We start from the raw sequence: 23587 nt of genomic DNA, 5'->3' as shown, positions 1-23587 counted from the left end.
TGTAAGCTAGGAGTTTATATTGTATACCTAGTCTTGTTATAATATTTTCTCCAATGTGTTTTAGTTTATTCATCGAAAATTTTACTAAAAAGGTTTCAGAGATATGTCTGTCGACTCTCGTTCAGGGAATAAAAAGACAATAGAATGTAAGACTTGTCTATATTTTCATTCAATAAATAATAAATACGATCTAATTACTGCTAGTAATACTCGTTAAGAGCAACAATAACATATTGCACAATTAAATAAATATTAACAAAATATTTTAAATGAACATTGTACGTTTCAGTTGAATTTACACATGAAGAATACATTTTTCAAACAATATTATGATTTTTTCGAAATTTTGAAATTGATACTTCTTTTCCTTCTAAAAAGAATATTTATGGCTTAAATTTTATAGGTTACACAAATATTTTTGAGTTTTGATATACAGGGGAATAATAATTACATTAAAAAAAATAAATCACAGTCAAAAGTATTCATGTATATATCTTTTACATTTGCTATAAAAATATTTAGGAATGTTAATATATACTCATGGGAATAAAAATAATATTGTAAATTGAAAACAATTTGAAAAATCTTTATTTTAATTAGATTTTATTTGTAATAAAATAATATATTATAAAAATGAAACTAACTATTGGAATGTGATAATAAACACACTGTTTACACTACCACTACACCAACATTCAAAATTAGACTGACTGAGGCGCGTTTCGATAACCAAGTTATCATCTTCAGAAAAGAAGAATAAAAATTAGTTATCGAAACGCGCCTCAGACAGTGTAATTGCGAGTGTTAGTGTAAACAGTGTGCTCAGTATGAATATCACCAACGGTTCCAAAAATTCCAACTTAATTGGAATGTGATGTTAATGTAAATTATTGTTCAAAATGAACTAATCCATTTTCCCATGAATAATTATTTGTGACTTATAACAAAAATGCAGTAATTTTTTTCTCCATAGTCTATTAAATACTGTTTACAATAGACGTCAGACAGTGTTGGTGTAAACAGTGTGTTCAGTATAAATATCACCAACAGTTCCAGAAATTCCAACTTAGTTAAACCGTTTTTATACATGAAGAGACCATAATGATATTTGCTACTGCATTTAGACCAGCATTAAAGTAGAAATAAAACTCAATAGTCTATTTAGAAACTATGAAAATATACTTTATCTTGAAATTTATTACAAATTGTGGTCATTCTGGCAGATAATGGTATTTTATTTTCATTTAATTAAGTTATGTATATTTTTTGAACATTCACAACATAAAATTTAAAATTTTTGTATGTGGCAACTCTGTGCAAGAAAAGGGGGTAAGTTTCCGTAAATTTGGCGTCGAATTCGAAATCAGCGACCCCGAATGAAAGATTTCATAACGACGACTTAAATTTTTCAGTTTTGTTAGTGCACTGTGGCACTACACAACATTCCATGTGATAAATTTAAAGAAAAATGATATTTGACGTTACATGTTTCACGTAATTGACGCTTTTATAGACATATTGTTCTCGGCCCTGTTTTGTATACAGTTGAACATCGTAAATCCGGACTTCTAAAATCCGAACTGATTAGTTCGTATCGTAATTTTTAGCTTATATATTTGATACTAAAAGGCGACATCTTACATAAAGATAGCATGTAGAATCAGAATTTTTTTGCCTTTCCAGTTATAATTTTTTTATTTATTGTTTTTTCACTATTACTTTTATTGATGTTATTTTAACTTCTGTTTATAAAGTATTTACACTTTTTATTATTATTTTATAGTGTGTTTGTGCAGTATTAAATGTGATATGATTTCTTGTTACCGCGATAGATAGCGCCACCATAAATGCATTCAAATGTTCGTATGATCTAAAATCCGGAACCAATCGTTTCCCAGCAATTCCGGATTTACGATCTTGTACTGTATTGGAACTATTGATTTTTATTTCAAATACAAGTAATTTCCGGAACTATCAATATAAGGTAATTATTACAATAACGAATAGTTTCCTTAATGAAATAGTCTATTTGAGCATCATATCGAGATCGTTTAGATCATTATGGTCGTAAATTATAATAATTTGAACATTATATGGGACAATTCAATTTTACCATGTTTTTATACCCATTTTGGTTACAAATTATTTGAGTGTAGCATTAATACAATGCAAGGTTAAGCGATACACAGAATGAACGCGAACATGACACGCTCTACACGTTCTTAAAAGTCAAAGATAGTTCAACTTGTAGAGAAACTGCGATAACGCACACAATGATCGCACTTGAACGCGCTCATGACACGTCGAAGTTATCCAACTTTTTACGCGTTGATTGTCAAAAACATAACCTCACTTTTCTAGTGTAGTTTGTCGTTGCAGGTACCCTGAAATATTACTTATTGATATAATATGTTTATGACTGTTTATATAACAAACAGTCAGCTGGATATAAGAAAACTTCAATTTAGCATAATATATGGAATCAATTTCTCATTTGTAAACACCATGACAAGAACTGATGATTAACTTTATGGTCTAATTGACAATCAGGGTTTCTTATTAAATGTTTTGTAAACCATCTACTCAATAAGTTAAAAAGTTGATCATATAAACCCCGATTCATTCATATACGTTTAAAAAATTCGACTGGATCTATTTCATTCATTTTGAAATATGTTATAGAAAAATAACTGTAGATATTTCATCCAGTAAAAGTAAGTTCAAATTTATTCAAATAAATGAACTTTTAAGGTTATGTTTCCTAGCGAACCAGCATCATGTTCGCGTTCATTCCGTGCGCCCCTTGATTAATGATAACATTCCAGTGCAATTAGCTGAAGTGGTCGAATACTATAATGACAGTTATGGTGAGAATCAATCTCATCAACTGATTTGTCATTCAAGAATATTTATTTTTCATTTATAATGTCTGAATAAAAAAAATATTTCATAAGAAAGTTTTTTAACCTGTAAATTTTTCCCCGAGAATGTCATAGTACCAATTCCTTCAAAAGAAAACAACCTTTTAAATTTGATTTCTACCAAATCTTGATAGATACAAATGACAACATTTATAAAAAAGCCAAACAAACAATTGATACATATAGTAATGAAATTCATACTGAACACACTGTTTACACTAACACTCACAATTACACTGTCTAACGCGCGTTTCGATTACAAAGTTATCGTCTTCAGAGACTGAAAGTGAACTTCCGTCAGTGTTGGTGTAAACAGTGTGTTCAGTATGACATACAAAATTATGTAACATGCCAACAAAAAGTATTCTAGCATAACTTTAATCTAGCAACTAAATTTTTGTAGGGAGGGTTTGCAAATTATAACCTGTTGTTAGCGTCGACACTGATGACAAATTAATAATGAGTTATAATGTTTTTATTTTCTGTTGGACTGAGGAAAAATTAGAAAACTGTATTATAGTGGACCTATGAAATTAAATGAACATATTTGGTAAAAATGTTTTTGAAGATGTTTAGCAAAATATTTTTTATTGGCAGTAGTAGAAAAAAATTTATTTTTCACAGCCACAATAATAAATACCCATACTACAGACTGCACAATTTATACTTTACATAATGTAGTTAAGTATAGGTAACAACAAATACAGTGATAAGGTTGTTTAATAACTAAAAACCAAGGTTATTACATGGCAATTAATAATATATTACATTTTGGCACTTTTACTGACATGTTCAACAAGTTTTTCCAAATTTTCCGACTAACTACAGGAAATATTTAAGCGGATCATTTAATATTGCATTTAACACATTCAAGAATTGAACTGAACATTTTATAAATTACATTTCCGATTAAGATTTTGCTGGTATATAAAGTCAGAAATGTCAAAGTACACTATCAATTTTATTTGGCTGAATTACTGAAGCATATTATCATTTATATAGGGATGCATTTAATAAATAATAGGTAAACTTGCAATCTAATTATGTTGCAGATCCGACTGATATAGTTCTACCAAAATCTGATCCCAACAGGATACAAGTTTCAGACACTAAAATTTCGTCGTTTATTTTATCGAATGACACTTGTGTCCCGACAAAAAAAATTACTGCATTTTCAACTGCTACTACAATGCGTCTAAAATTCAATCTAAAACCTCACAACAAAAATTTAAGACAAAAGTATATAATATCACGTTGTAGAAGCAGGCGTTCTAGTACGACTATGGGCCCGCCTCGGTATAGAAGAAGTAGAATTTGGGACGTAACGCTGAGGTGAAGGAGGTTCCCCTGGTTGCCTCCAAAGCCTCGAAGCAGATCTTTTCGATGGCGTCAAGTCAACAGGAGTTGATAATGTCGCTGTTGGAGGTCGCGACCTTCTGGCATTCGGTGACGGTGGTGATGAGGATTCAGTCACACTGAAACAAAAAAAATCGTATTGTTAAGTTAGATAGTAACATTACAACAAGAATTCTAATTAGAACGAAGCTTTCAAGTGGGCATGAAATGACTTATTGGTCCTTCTAGTCCAATAAGTAATGGAATGGTTATTCTTACCTGGAATTGCTGTAGAGCAGCATGTAAAATATAAAAAAACTATTACAAGTACTGGAAAAACAAATATTTGCAACTAAGCATATCATATTTATACATAAGGCCACTTTATTTCATATTAACATGTATTTTAATGTATATAAAGATAATAAATTGACATTTTTATATACGAAGATAAAGTTTTTAATAAAATTGTAGAAAGTATCAACACTAAATATATGAGTAAAAAAATTTATAGCAATGAAAAACATTTATATATAATCACAGATAATCAACATAAAATTTTATGTAAGAAAATAGCATTTGCAACAAAAGTGACCAGAAAACAATATCTTAAGGCACTGTATACTCAGAAGGAACAATGGTTTATTCATTACACTCATAAATAGATTTAAAAGAAATTGAATATAATAAAATTCTGTTTTTGTATGTGCGATATCACCCAACCATTTTGCTCTTCACTTAATGGAAAATTAATACTTTCCCACAACAACCTCATTAGGGTAAAATATGTTAATACTAGACAGGTTGTCAATAATGCAAAGAATTTTTTGGACAATTTTACTAAAATAATGTTTTTCTTCCTAATATTTCTTTTTACTTAAGTGATATGTATCCAAAAACGTTCATTGCACATGCTATATCTTTGATTATACTCTTAACTTTGCTCGTTATTTTCTCTTAATTAAAATTCATGAGGATTTATATTTCTCTTTGATACACACAACAAATTTCCAATATTATTGAAGTGGAAATATATTAAAAATGAATCTGTGCTGCACTAATTATCAACAATTTCACAGTATATTAGTTATTTGTCTAGATATTTCTCATTTTTTCACAAAATAAAGTAAATTTAACAAAAAATGAAAAGTAAGAAAGTTTATGATTAATTTGGAGAAAACTAAAGAGATCTTGTGATATTAATACCATATTATTCTTTCTGTGATAAAAAAACTATTGTTACTCAATTGAAAAACAGTTTAACAAAAAATTTAAAGTAAAAAAATTTAATTAAATAATTTGGAGGAAAATAAAGAGATCTTGTGTTATAAATACCATATTATTCTGTGATTTTCGCTATCTCTCTCCAGGGGTTATGAATTCTGAAAAAAGTAGGTCAAATGGCACAAAATAATTGTTTTGAGAAATAATAATCATCTTTTAAACATGAAAAATATTACTTTAGGAAAAATAATTTTAATAAAAATGAAAAGTAAATATGTTTGAATGATTTAATTCCCAAATGAATGAATTCAAGGCATATTGGAACATACAGTACCAAGAAGTAGTTACCTACAATTAGGAAGACGTTCAAATATGTCAGGACTATAATTTTAATTTATTTGACCTATCGTAGAGTACCTGGAGTTTCTTAAAGTACTGTGACGACAGACAAAAATAAAAACAGGTTCTAAGTGATTTAATACAAAAATTCAATATTTTACTTAAAAAAACTATATTCATATAAATTAAAAAAACTTGTTTGTAAAATCTCTACCAAAAAACATACATTAGATATTAAAACAGTAACACGAAGAATATTATTTGTCTAGCGTTAACTCATTTTTGGCTCTATCTTTCTTCTGGAGTGGAAGGAAATGGAATAAGGAAAACACAAGCTAAAGTAGGGGAGGATAAACCCATCACAGAAACTGAACCTTTCTGTGGAATCGGCTACAAGGCAATAGAGCAGACACCAGAAATGGAAGATAGGAAAAAAATCAGTTAAACAACAATTAACAGGGGGAGACAGGCAAAGATATTATTGGGAACCTATAACCAAAGATTTATTGAACGTACGAACACTACGAATTTTGTAGGGGTAATACCGCCTCAATGGACACTTGGAGAAGATTTAGCAAAAGGTACAAAGTGCAAATTCTGCTATGTAGATGTCAAAACCTTTATCTACATTCTCTTTGAGGCTTAGTATTCACTATTTTCAAGTTGTATACTAAACAAAATGAAAATCGAACATATAGAAACAAAGATAAAGGCAAACCAAACAATATCAAAATGTTTCTAGATAAACACAGGATTAAAACAGAGAGATCCGTTAAGCAGTAAGCTGTTCAATATGGATAGTACGTAAAATTGGTTTGACCAGAATAAGGGAGGCTAAAAACAAGGAGAACACAACTACTGGCATACACAGACCATATCATTACACCCTGGATTGTATTAAATAAAATATGAAGATCCCAAATACTGAAATTTCTGAAAGATCAGCTGTGAATAATGAGCCTCTCCAGTACCACAGCAAGAAAAGGAGACACAATGGATCCTTTGGGTGGCAGTGTATATGACACCCCAAAAATAAGATGTACGCTGTGTCCCACTTTGATTGAGACTGCACTGTATCTCAGCTGTTATTAAAGATATAAACATGCTGTTTTTTCGACCCTGTATCTCTTTTTTTTTAAACTATTAAAGCCACAAACAGAAATATTCCAACTACTTTTGTTCCTGAAATACAAGGCAAAAATAAAAATGTTCACTTTTGGAGATGTAATTAATTTTCAGGTCCCATATAAAATAGGAAAAAAAATGAAAGCTAGTTATAATAGATATTTTTACATAGAAGTCAGTGACGTATATAAAAAATTTTTATTTAGAGTACTGTTTTTAAGATTGGGCACCAACTATTTTTCAAATGGAATATTTTAACGTGAAATTTTTGCAATTTGAAAATGTACACACTACACAGTTTTACTCTGGAAATGATAACTTGGTTATCGAAATTTTGAGTATCGGTGAAGTGATAGTGAATAGTGTGTTCAATATCTCATTATATTTTTCATGGTTGGACATTAGTAACATATATACAATACAAATAATACTCTTTTCGATTTTAATTGAAATTGATTTTTCAAAAAACTTTCATGTACCACTTATAACCGCAATATATTTACACTGCCGTACACGAATATAACAGATGTAACAAACAGAACAAATTAAAACTACACAAAATTATAATGCCGAGAATCATATCAGCTAATACTACCTTCCCGATTCTGAAGCTGTTATCCCAGCCGAGGAATGCAAGAATCAAGAGCAGCATAAACAAAAAATAATACAAAATCAATGCAATAATTTATTTTTAACAAATTAGTTAACAAAACTTGGTGTTATTATTTGGACTTTGATATTTAGAAGTTACAAGAGATTTTGGGTATTGAACGTCAGGACTTGATGAAGACTTTAAGGTCAATATTATATTGTAATCAAATTGCTGGAAAAGAAGGGGTCTTATACTATGATAGAAAAGAGGTAAATTATTATATTAGACAGTATCTGTGGTTAAATTCCAGATCAGATTTGTTGATGTCGAAAAGGTCTACGATACGGTACCGTTGAAAACGCTTTTTGATATAATGATGAAATCTAACTTCAGAAATGTTTGTGTTCGAGCTATTCAAAAAGTCAAAAGGTGTAGACAAGTTGGGAAAAACCCTATCAAAACAATTTTCGCATTCGAAAGGTTTGAGACAAAGGTGCAGTATATCACCAACATTATTTAAAATATACATTCAGGAAGCTCTGAGTACATAGTTGGGAAATGGGAATTAAGATAGAGGATAAGTGCTTAACAACTCTATTTTTCGCAGATGACCAAGTTATTATAGCTGGCGACGAGGACGATTCAGATTATATGCTGGGGTTTGATTAAGAAGCACAGAAGGAGACCCCGAACTGCAAATAAATAGGGTTAGACAATTCAAATAACTTAGAAGATGGAACATCAAAAGACAATATAAGGAGTAGAGTGCAAAATCTACACAAATTCTGAACTCATTGGTGAGGTCTGAAAAAATTAACTTAAACACAAAAATGACAATATACAAAATCTTAGTGGAACCTATTTTAACGTATGGATTAGAGTGCTGGCAACTAACAGATAGACAAAAAAAAATATAGAGGCTGTGGAAATGGACTACTTAAGAAGATCGTACAAGATATCCATAACAGAGCATATACAGAATAAAGATATACGACGAAGAACTGGTCGAGTATACACGACTTCAGAGAGAACTTAGCAACTGCTCTGGTACGGACATGTGAAGAGGATGGAGCAGAACAGGTGGTCGAAGAAAGCATTGATGTATTAAAACGCACAATAGAAGGAGACGAAAAAAACCCTCAAAGAGCTGGAATTGAACAAACCATGAAAGACAGAGCTTTTAATCGTTTAGTTTTTCGACATAATCTAACCAGCATTATTATGACCAATATTCAAATCCATTTAATACTATTTTCATATATAGTGCAGTGGACTAATGGCAGTGCAAAGTATGACCACAGAATCAAAGTTGATTCTATAAGACTACAAAACATTCGATGAGCCAGAAGAGCTGCTCTGGATTGATTGACATTATTTAGATTAGAACCAAAAAGGTCTAACCATTTTGATCTTAAAGTAATTAATTAAAAAATTTGTGCATACATGAATTATACTTAAACTAATGAGATTAAAAGTTGATGATGGAAAAAAAGTGTAAATGCGAGTGATGAAGATGAGATGTAAATGAATTGTGCTAAATGTGCTATAAAAAGTTTATTATTTTTACCTGACTAAGGACCCAGCGCTACCATCGACTGGTGAACCATTAAGAAGCGAAGGACCCGCCGAAATTGGTCGAATCTTAAATACAAAAAACTTAATATATTGAGTATTTCATAAGCTCGATACAAATCGTACTGAAAAAATACATTCCAAAGGAAAATCACTCTATTAGACAAGGTAGAAAATAATTTCAAGAGGAAAAGAACATTACACGATACTGCAAAATGCTGATGGAATTTTCCTGGAAAAAGCTTATTAGACTAACTTGTTCCAGCAAGCTTTTCATATTAAGTAGCTGGATTTAAGGCGATGTGAAACTTTTAGATAAATAATTATTAGTAAGTTTGTTTAAAACTCACCCTTTCTGTTTGTGTAGCTGCGTTACATGTTTGACTTTCACATGTTGTAGAAGCTGGTGCCGAATTAGCATGGTAATTATCTTCTGCGAGCCGCAACATCTGTTGCTGAAGATTTTGTACAGTTTTTTCTCTATCTTCTAGTTGTCCTTGAAGAAACAGTACTTGTCTCCGCAATTCCGCTAGTTCTGACATCACCTGTTTGGAGTCATTGTGACCACCATCATCGCTTCCGCTTGCGTCGTTGTCCGCACACAGACTATTGAAGATCCCATTCGTCAAGTGCTGACTTTCGAATGGGTTGTGAGTTTCTGACTGAAATATTAAAATTAAATTCAGTATTTAATTATCTGGTGGAACGAAATAATTTGGTTACTACATTAGAGAATTAAATTCCTATAGTTTACATAAATTTTTCTTTTTTTCATTCATTATGAAACACCAAAAATGGCAATTTTGGTTACTTACCCTCAACAATTCCTCTTCTACTGTCTGAAGGGCAACAAAATCACAAAACATGCAAAAAAAAACAAACAAAATAGGTAAATATATATATGAGAAGCCAAAATGTTAGTATTACTGTTATCCCCATGGTTAAATTATTACTTAAAGACTTCGTATTTAGGATTCAGAGGTAGTATAGTACAGTAGTACAAAGAAATAAAACAAACAATCAATTTTATATAATGAACCTGAAATGGACGTGTTAAATTGAAACATGGTAGTACGAGGATGGTCCCAGAAGTACCTGGCCCAACAAAGAATACACCAAAATTTTGTTGGAAAATCTTCGACCACCGAGACGAACATCGAACCATTTTTTTCAAGTCTGGAAATAGAAATTTATCCGAGGGGGTTAAATCTAGCGAATAAGGTGCATGAGATAGCAATTCAAACTTTAATTCATTAATTTTGGCCATTAGAATAACGGATGTGTGAGCTGGTGCATTGTCTTGATGAAACAATACTTTCTTCTTAGCCAAATGCGGCCGTTTTGCTTGATTTCTTCGCTCAAACGCTGCAATAAATTCGCCGTCGATAGTTTTTCCTTTCACAAGATAGTTAATAAAAAATTATCCCCTGTGCATTCCAAAAAACCGACGCTTTCAGAAGGAATAGTCTTTGCCTTCTTTGGGACCGTTTCTCCCTTTTTGGTACATTGATTTGATTGTTCTTTTCCTTTGGGTGTGAAGTGATGGATTCACATTTCATCCATGGTTATGAAACGTCCCAAAGGGTCGGCTATTTCTGTGAAACATTACCAAACACTCGATGGAAACATCTTCACGACGCTGTTTTTATTCCATTGGTTAGGAGTCGTTACTTGTTGGTTGATTGGTTGGTAGACCACTGCGATGCTGGTCTTCTACTGTTGATAACAACTTTGATTTTGGTTTGGGCTAACGCCTTCCAAATAAAAGTATTGTATCTCATAACGATGACCAATTTGTTCCATGTTTCATTGAAGACGGTCACTATTGATAGCTGCAGTGGTATTTTTCAAGCCTCTACCGTCATCTCTAGGACAAGCCAGGTACTTCAGGGATAATCCTCTGGTTGATGCACCAGTGAGGTGTTGAAAGAAAATTGAAATTTTCATTTCTTATAGAAACCATGTTTTTTTACTACCAACTCATTGGCATATTAAGAGTGTATTGTAATTTTTTTGTTTTTACCAAAAATATGTAGAATGTTGCAATTAATATCCCAAAAAATTAACTCAAAAAAAAAATCTACAATATAATACATAGTGTGCAACAAATAAACTCAAAAACATTTAAAGACATTTATTGCTTGATTACTAACCTCGTTTAGAGCTCTCCTTAGTTTTAACAACAAAGTCTTAATCACGACGATATCCTGTTTGACTGCTGTACGACTGGCACGATCCAGACGGATACTCTCATCTGAATCATAACCGCATGTTGATGAAAGATTAGCAACTCTATTGTAGCGAACTGGGCTACTAGTTGTTGATGGACGTGTTACACGAGCTATGGACTTCGGGGAATCTACAATGGAATTGGGAGTACTTACTCTTGATGACAGAAGGCGAGATCTTGAGGTAGTGGTACTGCTGAAAATAAAAGGAACAGTTTTATCTACAGGAAAAATTAATAACAATGCAACTATATAACAAAAGTTTTGTATTGATCTAAATTTACTTCGAAAACTTTTTTGATATCGATACAACAAGAGAAAATCATAATCAGACCAGTTGAGGTCTACTTGGGCCTCTTCAGACTAGTTATACTCAACTTTATTCAATGTGTGTTGGAATATCTTAGCGGAAATTTTGAAAACTATTTTGAATACATCGAAAATTACGTATTTTCAAATAAATTCGACCTAATTTATATATTTACTCAGTAACACAAAGACTGATAAGTAAAATATAACCTACGTAGATGAACTTCCAGGCTTGACAGATGTAGATATACCATTAGTTGCATTTTCTTGTTTTCGAACAATGGATGGAGATCTTTTATATCTCAATTCTGTAGTCCTGTTTGTTCTAATTATAGTTCCATTCTTCATGGTTTAGTTACGAATTACTCTCGTGTAAAAATAAAATTTTTATCTTGTTATTTAATACCTGAATAAAACGAGTCTGTTTTTTAGAAGGGCGAGTCAGATGGGTTTTATCAAATTAAAAATAATGTGTGAGGATTATTCCAATTTTTGTATATAGTGATTTGGGTTAGATCTAATATTTGGTACATAAAATTAAAACATTCGATGTCTAAGATGAGATTTTGGAGACAAATGACGGACATTATAAAAAACAATGGCAGAAGATTAATTATCCAAATTTGAATCCACAAAGAGGCAAAAAACTGAGTGAGTTTGGGAAAGATGTATGGGAAGATCAGTGGAGCTGGAAATCAGAATAAAATTGAGAAAATTTTAAAAAACAAGTAATTATTGTAATGTTTTGAGGCATATAATTTAAGAGCGAGTTGTGATACATAAAATGTAAAAAATTGGAAATTTTGGAACGGATTGTATTATGGGAGGGTTGATAATATTTTAATCACAAGCAGAAATAGCAAACTTTCAAGCTTTTTAAAAAATTTCATTATTATGAGATCACAAATTTACTATTTATGTTCTAGTTAATTTCTTATAAAAGTCTGACTCACCCTATACATTTTCAAAATATAAAAATATACAAGTCTGTTATTGTTTGAAAACGAGGCACAATAATCACAAAACATTTTTAGACCGGCAAAAATTATTGATAGTTTTCGGCGACATCGCTCCTATCTCGCATTTATAAGGAAACTGAAGGGAAATCGTTTTTCGGGATGGATAGACGTTTCATTCCAACACAAGTAGAGCAACACTATCGATCGGCACTTTATTTCATGGTAAACGACAAAAGGTCATTATATAAGACATACCAAAATATATTGTATATCATTTTATAATTGAATATTCTTTTTTGCCATCAGAGAAATATACGGTAATCTAAAAAGTATTTACCATTTTTGAATGGAAATTATTTATAAACGTCTGTTTGAATGCTTTTTCCCATCAAGAAAGTTTTGCAAAGATCGATAAAAATAATAATCAGATGGTGTAATTTCCGTACTGTACTGTGGGCGCATCAAAACGATGAGGGATTAAACATGTAAAACCGGTCAAAGTTTATCAAGCGAAAGTCGAAAGGGTGTCAAACAAAAAATAATAGTGTCCGTTATTTGTTTACTTTATACGTCGGCGACTGTGACAAGTTAAAATTTGCAAGTATCGACTGATTTGCTTATTATTATGCAACTGTGAATTATTTCTTTGGAGTTCATGATTGTAGTTTAGTCCCAGTTAGCCCTGTGAGACGCAAGAACGTGCTGTGATTTGTACTTTTTGGACCAATACATGTTTTTGTGCTGTTTTTGAAAGTTTTAAAATGGATAAAAACAAGAAACTAGTGCATTAATCGCAAGTCTTCATAGTCTATGCGCAAGTAACCGCACCATTGTCGCCGAATTAAAAATAGCTCGTCGTACCATGGACTACGACGATGGAAAAAAATTCAGAGCAGCCTCGAAAAACCACCACCGCTGAATATCGTATCGTATTAATCGTATTAATCAGTAAACGTGATCGACGACTCACGGGCCCAGAGATAGCAGCTCCGATCAATGAATCTATGTTTTATGGAGTGATGAATCAAATCAGATCAATGAATCTGGCGATCTGCCTTGAGAGGAAATTGAGAAAAGCTGGTCTTTTCGAAAGGGTGGCAGTGAAAAAACCTCTTTTCAAGATGACAAAATAAAATTAAGAGGTTGTAGAGGACTAAAGATCATAAGACATAAGATTTGGACGAATGAAAAGTGGAAAAGAAGAGAGAAAATCTAAAACAGAATAAATAATTTTTTCCGTATTGTTATGCTCTCTCATATATAATTCTAGGTAGGCTTTATCCAGTCTAAGGGGACGTTTAACCCTTTGAATATGTCTGGTTATTTAAAAATAATTGTATGATAATTTTTCACTAATATTTACATACATTTTTGCTGGCATCCGGGATGCTAGCATATTTATTAGGAAGACTGTTTTTCCTTACGGAAAGTCAACTTTTACTAACTCAAGGCAGTAAGAGTATACTTTCCCTAGGTCTAGTCAACTCTGTCTAGTAAATGTTGTTCAAAATTTATCACTTTTCCCTTTTAATCAACTTTTACTAAAAAGTCCAGTAAGAATCGACTTTACCAAGGTCAAATCGGTTTTCCCCTTGCAAAAAGTCAACTTTTACTAACTCAAGGCAGTAAGAGTATACTTTCCTTAGGTCTAGTCAACTCTGTCTAGTAAATGTTGTTCAAAATTTATCACTTTTCCCTTTTAATCAACTTTTACTAAAAAGTCCAGTAAGAATCGACTTTACCAAGGCCAAATCGGTTTTCCCCTTGCAAAAAGTCAACTTTTACTAACTCAAGGCAGTAAGAGTATACTTTCCCTAGGTCTAGTCAACTCTGTCTAGTAAATGTTGTTCAATATTTATCACTTTTCCCTTTTAATCAACTTTTACTAAAAAGTCCAGTAAGAATCGACTTTACCAAGGTCAAATCGGTTTTCCCCTTGCAAAAAGTCAACTTTTACTAACTCAAGGCAGAAAGAGTATACTTTCCCTAGGTCTAGTCAACTCTGTCTAGTAAATGTTGTTCAAAATTTATCACTTTTCCCTTTTAATCAACTTTTACTAAAAAGTCCAGTAAGAATCGACTTTACCAAGGCCAAATCGGTTTTCCCCTTGCAAAAAGTCAACTTTTACTAACTCAAGGCAGAAAGAGTATACTTTCCCTAGGTCTAGTCAACTCTGTCTAGTAAATGTTGTTCAAAATTTATCACTTTTCCCTTTTAATCAACTTTTACTAAAAAGTCCAGTAAGAATCGACTTTACCAAGGCCAAATCGGTTTTCCCCTTGCAAAAAGTCAACTTTTACTAACTCAAGGCAGAAAGAGTATACTTTCCCTAGGTCTAGTCAACTCTGTCTAGTAAATGTTGTTCAAAATTTATCACTTTTCCTTTTTAATCAACTTTTACTAAAAAGTCCAGTAAGAGTCGACTTTACCAAGGCTAAATCGGTTTTCCCCTTGCAAAAAGTCAACTTTTACTAACTCAAGGCAGAAAGAGTATACTTTCCCTAGGTCTAGTCAACTCTGTCTAGTAAATGTTGTTCAAAATTTATCACTTTTCCCTTTTAATCAACTTTTACTAAGAAGTCCAGTAAGAATCGACTTTACCAAGGCTAAATCGGTTTTCCCCTTGCAATAAGTCAACTTTTACTAACTCAAGGCAGAAAGAGTATACTTTCCCTAGGTCTAGTCAACTCTGTCTAGTAAATGTTGTTCAAAATTTATCACTTTTCCCTTTTAATTTCATTTTTCTAAAAAGTCCAGTAAGAGTCGACTTTACCTAGGAAGAGTCAACTCTTACTGGAGAATCCACTTTTCCTGTAACATATACACGACATTTAGCTGTATTTACCATCAATGGGATTAAAAATAACTGTCTTCACTTTACTTTAGATAGATTATGCATGTAAAGACACTTCTTTGGTCTATCAAACGAAAAGCGTAATAATTTTAAGAGTTTCTTGAGTAGTATGATATGGAGTCTATATTTTTATATTTATAAGATACCGTTTTCTCCACTGATCTTATGTAAATATTCGATATTCATTATTGGGGATTATCGACTTCCTAAAACAGGAAAAGGTCGATGTACCATCCAAATTGACTTTTAGGTATATATATATATATAAATAAACTTGTTTCATTTTACCGTTTTAAGAACCACCAAACGCGATACCCACCATGGGTACCGTATTTTTTCAATCGACTGCGACCCACGTGAGATCGATTCCATGCTCCAAATACCGGTACACCAACAACTTTTATTTTTGCTATCAAAACGATGACTAAGCGCGACGTAGCGCATGTCATTCCACCAAAATTTATATTAGTGTAGACAAAAACTATTAAACAACATTGTAGGTGATACAGTTTAAAATTACAAACGGCAATGTTGCAGAAAGAGAGATTCAACAATGAAGATCAATGACTCTGTTACAGTAAGTTAACCACGAAGGATCGTCGGAGCAACTGTTCGGCGGAGAAAATAATAAACCAATAATTGTAGGGACGAACTGTTCCTTAAGTTAAAAAAAAACTAATTTAATACCTTTTTTTTATTGCACGGCCATAGGAAAAAATAGCGTTGGGAAAGATCGCGATTTTAGAGTAACCGGCAAAACGAAGCCATTTATAAAACCAAGTGATTTTAGTTAACAAGACAAGAAGATTCACTTTAGACCCCCCCCTTGTGATGCCTATCACCATTATATATCGGCTGCTACTCTTTTGGATCATTTGAAGTCGCCGCCGGACAAAATACTTAAACCGGTTGTCCTCCACCTCGAGTTGTACATAAATATACCGATTGTCCTCATTTGCCGAGCAATTCTTTTTTAAATTGAACTAAGTATTCAGTGTTTTAGGTTTACTGCTGCAATTAAATGTCACGAATTTGCTATTTGGATGGATGTTCTACCAAAAAAGGGACAAAAATATTTATTTCGTTGCCCCAAAGATGAAATTAGGTAAGTAATTGGTTTCAACATATGAATTTTAGATAATGAACTATGTTAATAAAGTTTTAAGTTTTCAGTTTTTCTTCCTATGACCATCCAAAGTTGTTATTAATATTTTTAAATGTCAAAGTTGGAAACAGACCTTGGGGTTTGTAAACAGTCATATTTAAGCCAAATGACTCATGACTCAACAGTTTAATTAGTGTTTTATATTTCCCTGACAAAAGTTAATTTAAAATAATTCCAAGAAACCTAAATTGGAATTGCATAAAGAATGTTTTTGGGCGAGTACCAAGAGTCAACTAGTGAACAAATTTTTATACTGAAGGTAATACAGAACAATAGCTATGGCCAAGGATTAAACCTGAAGCCCCTCTTTGGTATTTCAAGCAAGCGAGTTAATAAAAAAAAAAATCTGTTTCAAGTACTTACAACTCTCAAAATACCTTAAAGAATGATTTACAATAACAAAACACAATCCTTGTTCACGCAGATGATATGGTACTCATCAGTACAACGAAAAATGTTCCTAATATTTGAAAAGAAATCAAAGAATATGTATTGCGCATAAACGAATAAAAAACCAAATATTTGGAGATGGGGATGAATCTGAATAACCTCAACCCATTTAAAGTGACGACAGAGCAAAACAAGAAGTATATATTTGATAAAGTCCAAGAGTTCGATTACTTGGAAGTGACAGAAGCGACAAAAAGCTGTAAGGGAACAAAACATTTGGAACCCCTGGGAGGACTATTAAGATTAAAATAGGGAGAGGAAGGTACTTAGGATTATTTTCGGAGACTTGCAATAGCAAAACGAGTGGACGAAAATGACGGACACAGAGATCAAAGTACTGTATAGACAAGTCGAGATAGGATATGTAATAAAAGCAAATAAACTTCGTCGGATAGAGCATTGTATCCACTCGCCATTGCAATCAAACTTTTAACTGACTTACTGTCACTAGACTCTAGGTTTATAAATTAAAACCACCTTCTCGAACTTTCGGATGCTTAAAATTTATATATTGCCTTGTTAGAAATTATTATAGTAACAAAAAATAAACAGACTTTAAAAGAAATACTCGATGCCCCTACCAAACCAAACAAATTAGAACAGGACTGGCTTTTCGGTCTATATCAATGGACGAATTCGTAAATATACAGTTGAACATCTTAAATCCGGACTTCTAAAATGCCGAATATCTAAAATCCGGACTGATTAGTTCGTATCGTAATTTTTAGCTTCTGTATTTGACACTAGATTGCGACACCATACATAACTATAGAATGAAGAATATGTTTATAAAGTATTTAATCTTCTCCTTATTATTATTTTATAAATATGTTTCTTGTGCAGTATTAAACGCGATTTTATTATATTTTATGTGTACCTCTCCCTCTTTTTACATTATTAACTAATGCGATAGATGGCGCCAACATAAATGCATTCAATCTAAATCTAAAATACGGAAACGTCTAAAATCCGGAATCGCTGGGAAAGGATTGGTTCTAAAATCCGGAACTAATCCTTTCCCAGCGATTTCGGATTTACGATGTTTTATTGTATATTCTTTGTAAATATTTTTTTTATCTTTCTTGTATTCGAAAGATAAAAACTATGTACCAATTGTAATTGTAAAAATTCCTAAGACAGTAATTTTTTTCCTATTCTGTATAAACCAACGTAAATCTTCAAAAGTCTTCAAAAGAATAATGGAAAATGATATTTAAATTTCATAAATTTCGTTGTAACAGCAAAATAACTGAAACAACAATGTATTTCATATTTCAACGATCACCAGAGCAAAACTTAATTCTCAGTTTCTTTGTAAACATTGCAGCTCAATTTGCTATCCTCTCTTCCGTTTCATAAATTGTTATTTAGAGGAGAAAGTAAGAGGTAAGTAATGTGGAAAATACGATAAAATCACCAATTTTTTCATTATATAATATTAAGTATTTGCTGCTGACAAAAATACTGAACACGCCGTTAATACTACCATTACACCAAATAATTACATTGTCTAACGCATATTCCGACAATCAATTTATCGTCTTCAGATTATCTTGAGAGAATATTAGCGAATGTATTTTTCTCGATCTTTCCATGACCTACGATACCCAAGTTATACGAGGGCCATTTTTTTTCAACCTCCGATCGGTCCGTGTTGCGCGTTGTTGACATTCAGGCGTCAGTCGGCGTTGTGCTACAGCCACATAAACATGTCCGCCATTATTGATACTCCCGCCAAATGTGAATTGCGAAGTTTGATTCGTTTTCTACAGGCTGAAGGCAATAGTGCTGCAGAAATCCATGGGCGAATGAGTCGTATGTATGGGGAAAACTTCATGAGTGATAGTGTTGTGCGTGAATGGTGTCGAAAGTTTAAAGATGGCCGTAATGAAGTGCATTAAAAAGAGGACAAAAGACGCAAATCTGTCGTTTCAGATGACCTGGTTCAACGAGTTGACAGATATGACAAATGTCTCAATATCTTCGGTGATTATGTCGAAAAGTAACCATAGCTATATCAATCTTTTGGTAATAAAATTATTGTTTTATATGAACTTGTCTTTTATTTATAGCCTATTGGAGGTTGAAAAAAAAAACGGCGGTGGTTTGAATTAACTGGAGAAGTTCGCTGCATTCAATACAGTACCGAGTAAATAGCTTTTTTGCGACTTCTGAACCCTACTTCTTTAGGAACGAGTTGAATTGAATAACAATATACTATAATAGAGTTTGTGTAACTTTGTGAAGTATGGAAGTAAATATTCATGGCCAGAAAAGATGGAATTAGTAACGAAAGGTAGACTATATCCATTTCATTGCGTACACTTATTATAATATAATCGTTAATATAGAAGTTGTTTTATTGGAATTTTGAAGTTTTTAATTTAGTTCATGTTGTCTATCTAAGTTTCCGAAGCAGTCCGCTATTTTGACGTCTTAATGTCGTCTTTTCTGGAAACCGTACGTCTTTGAAGTTTTCAGACCATCTCAAAACATCGGTGCCTACGTCTTTCTAGCGCAACTAGCAAAAATACGAAATACTCTGGAAGTAGCAAATATTTTTATTGTATGTCAACCGTTCCAACAATTTCAGCACGGAGACCATTAAATCGATTATGTGTGCAAAAAGACAAAACTTCTAAGTACAAGTTTTTTCGGAAACATTACAGAACATTTAGAATTTGTTACCACAAATGCCAACTAAGTACTGATAAAAATTTCAATAAATCGAGCATATTAATTGAATTATTTAATTATTACCAATATATTTTTGTATAAAAAAAGGAAGCGATGTTCCATAATATGATCTGGTGCACCGATTTGAAATGGAGGAAGTGAAAGTTTGTTATTAATAGTTTTTATATTGAAACTGCTTAGCAATAAAATATAAACAGTGGCGTAGCTAGGCGTGGGCGAAGTGGGCTTTCGCCCACGACCCCGCTTTTAAAGGGGACTCGCGAAAATATCCGTTTATTATCAAATTAAATAAAAACCTAAAAAATATTGGCCACACTCATCACATATTGGCAACATAATTTTGTGAAACGTTTCTTTACACGCATACTTCATACTAAACAGCTAAGATCGTCTGTCGAAAGAGTGAGGAAAAGCAATGACGCCACAATAAGACAACTAGAATAAATGACAACACTCATCGAAAAGCAGGCAAAGAGAATGGAAAAGGAGAAGGAAACAAATAAGAATGAGAGCCCTCAAAAACAAGCAACGGAAGCCAGAGTTTCCGAGGAAAATCAAATAGAAAACTGCCCCATGGAAGGAGGATACACATAAGTCAAGAACAAGAAAAAGAGGAAGAAACCAGAGAGGCAATCCTCCGAAAAAGAAGACACAACGGACAAACAAGTTCAAGAAGAATTAGAAAAGATAAGAAGAGAAGAATTAAGCAGATAGGGCAGAGGAAAATCGATGCTCAGTGTAAAATGGGAATACACACAGGGAAAATAGCGACGGCGATAAAAGAGGATCTCAACAGATTGAAAATGCTCCTGAGCTCCTGAGTATAAGGAGATTTAGTGGTATACGTACCTACTCAACGAAGAAAAAGAAAGGAAGCTAGTCATAAAAAGACTGGCAGTAAACACCCGCGCGTCGGAAGTAGAGACAGACCTAAAGGAAAATGGTTTAAGACCCAAAAGAGTATAGCAACTAACGAGCGGTACTAAAAAAAACGTGAAATGCTAACTCTGGAATTTATTATCCCGATACACGTACGGTACGAAATATTAAACCGCGTCAATAACATATCTAAGATCTGGTAAAATGTCACAAATTTCGAGAAACAGGCTGTAATGAATCTACTGCACAAGCCTACGAATTTGTGAGATTCCATTGACTTTTATAGAGAAAACGCTTCACAAAAGAAAAAGAAAATGTTTAATTATGAAGCTGTAGATGAGCCTATTGATTCCGCTGGAAATAGATAGATTTTATTTATTATAATGATTGACATTAACTATTTTGGATTCTTGTACGGCAAAATCTTTGCCAAATATCGAGGTTTTAAAGTACTGAAATGATTTAAGTCTACTACTTCAAGATGGAGAAAGCAAAGACGTAGAATCTTACGAGCTTTACAAAAAATTACAATTTTTAGTACCTAATATACCAAGATCCTTTAAAGACGCCAGTCAGATGATCAATACATAATTACCAATGAACTGGAATATATGCCTGTAAGTATAACTTCCACCAAAAGAAGTTAAAAATTATTAAACATATTGAAGCAGTACCGATTAACTGGTTTAGCAATACTCTCAATCAAAGCAGCTTTAGCAGCGAAAAATAATTACATATCCTTATTAGACTTCAGTAAAGAAAAAAGTCGAAGAATAATTGTTTCACTACTAATTTATATTTTTTCATTATCATGAGTAGGTATGCAGTAAAGAAGCACTTTGCTCGCATTTGTTTTACTCCACGCCACGCCACTGAATATAAATAACAAATATTATTGATGCCAATGACAATTTCTATATTTTATGACATCATATAGTGAAAGTAAATGAATATTCTGAAATTTGAATTCGTATTTCTCTCTAGTAAAAATTGATTGAAACTTCGGTTTCAACATCATCGGCCGCCTGAGGGTGGTTTAAGCTTTAGTTTAATCTGAAACTGACAGTTCCGACCTAGCTTTTTCAAATTGTTCAGCATCACTTTCGTCTTGACTCCACTCAATATTATTTTCGCCTAGTTTTTTGCAGAGAAGATTAATAAACCTATTTTTATTTTTGCTATTACCTAAAAGTTTCTCTTTCGTTGTGTTTAAAGGCATGTCTTCTTCAAATAAATAATCAATGGAAGTATTGCCGATATATCTACGATTTCCTTCAGACACTTTAGTTCCATCATTACTATATCCATCAAATACAACTTTAACATTAGTACTGTTGCAAATTTTTAATTTTTTTTCCATTTTAATCTATGAACATCACTAACATCCGTTTGGCATTGTACAAAGGCATCATATAATGTTGATTTGGTCATTTTCCTCATTCCAGCGTTATCCAACAGTGAAAGAGGATAGGGAGCCAGCTCGTAGCCAAAATATTGGCGAAGTTCATCGTTACTTTTTCTTAAAAAGCATAAACGTTGGAAAATTAAATTTGGATCTATAGCGACTGCAGTATTATTAACTTTGATTTCACTGCTCATGATCAACAAAGAATGCGCTGGTTCTTTACCTAAATAATTCTATTTAGAAAATTGGTAAAGAAAATCGCCTCGACATGACTTGACATATATATTAGTGGAAAAAAAAGGGACATCGAAAATAATATTAAGAAAAATATACTAAAGAGATCCTCATCCACATATGTGTAAGCAAAAGAAGTATTTGTAGCGTATGCAGGTAACACATAAATGTTTTTTTTATTTTAATATTAAATTATTGTTAAAAACTTTTTTGTAACAACTATTTGTTACAATAAGATTAATATATGGAGATTTTTTTACAAAAAAATAGAGACCAAACTGAATTTTTTATATAAATGTCGTTGATATTGTTTAAACAATATAAATAGTTCCGTTTCTGATTTTAAATAATATAAAAAATTTAAAAAAAAATTTATCAAAATCGGAGCTGTTCTTGAGGACTTCCGAAGCAAAGGCTTCGTTGACGCGACTAGATTCATAAACTGACTTTCCGTTTGCCGCTACCGTTCGCGAATGACGTTTGCCGTTTGACATTTATTGACCCTATTCATAAACTTGACGTTGCTGTCGTTAACCTAAAATTTTTGTTATACTTTTTGACGTACTCACTGCTTTTTGTTTTAGTTATATTTTTGTGTTTTTTTTATTGGCAGCATTAGGCAAAATCACGTGACAAACGCAAACTAATGCGATTGGCTCTTTTCTATTTCTACGAACGGCCGACAAAGTCCACAACGGCATGCCGATCGTCAAACGGCAACTATGAATGGTTTTATGCATTTCAATGTTTTTAATTTTGTAACAGCAAACGGCAACTGCAAACGGAAAGGCAAGTTTATGAATCTACCTAAAAAAAGGGTCCTATACACTTGGTCCCCCACGTAAGGAGATTTTAATTCTATAGACTTTTGTAGGTTATTTTTGTATTATTAACGGAATAGCTATCAACTTAGTTTGGATGAAAATTTCATGTTATACAAAGAAAATTGTTTCGGGGGGTGTTTATGGTGAAAATAACCTTGAGAAATGTCTAGAAAATCGTAATTTGCACATTTGGACAAACTCAAACATTTTTAAACGATTCAAAAATATTTCTATAGAATATATAGACAAAATTCATCTTCTTACCCATTCTGATATCCGATTTTCACAGGGATATATCCATTAACACTTTTCATATTATTAACACTATCCTTTATACTTTTTGTAGAAGTATTACTCATTGTCGATAAAGATGAAAATATATTGTTATCTTATCAACAAAATGAACACATAACTATCAATTTATTTACGTAATCCACGAATTAAACATTTTTTATTATTAGTTATCGAATTTTA

The 23587-nt window shown here is 32.3% G+C and overlaps 1 protein-coding gene across 10 annotated transcripts in view; it reads right to left on the bottom strand.

The window, feature by feature from the left end:
• Positions 1 to 142: 142 nt before the first annotated feature.
• Positions 143 to 23587, bottom strand: part of LOC130899954 (uncharacterized) — a 78492-nt gene continuing 55047 nt past the window's right edge. For 5 of the 10 annotated variants that reach the window (XM_057810164.1, XM_057810169.1, XM_057810170.1 and 2 more), the window contains 5 exons: positions 11262 to 11532; positions 9924 to 9947; positions 9459 to 9770; positions 9104 to 9177; positions 143 to 4396 (listed from right to left, as the gene is read on the bottom strand). In XM_057810164.1, the coding sequence (XP_057666147.1) occupies positions 4171 to 4396; positions 9104 to 9177; positions 9459 to 9770; positions 9924 to 9947; positions 11262 to 11532 (907 nt within the window). In that variant the 3' untranslated portion in view covers positions 143 to 4170. The remainder of the gene's footprint in view (positions 4397 to 9103; positions 9178 to 9458; positions 9771 to 9923; positions 9948 to 11261; positions 11533 to 23587) is intronic. The other 5 variants (XM_057810165.1, XM_057810166.1, XM_057810173.1 and 2 more) reach the window with 5 other exon arrangements.

Source organism: Diorhabda carinulata, chromosome 12 (assembly GCF_026250575.1).
Source record: "Diorhabda carinulata isolate Delta chromosome 12, icDioCari1.1, whole genome shotgun sequence".
Taxonomy (NCBI): Eukaryota; Metazoa; Arthropoda; class Insecta; order Coleoptera; family Chrysomelidae; genus Diorhabda; species Diorhabda carinulata.
The sequence above is the reverse complement of the archived record's forward strand: the minus strand, read 5'-3'. Positions and strand labels throughout refer to the sequence as shown.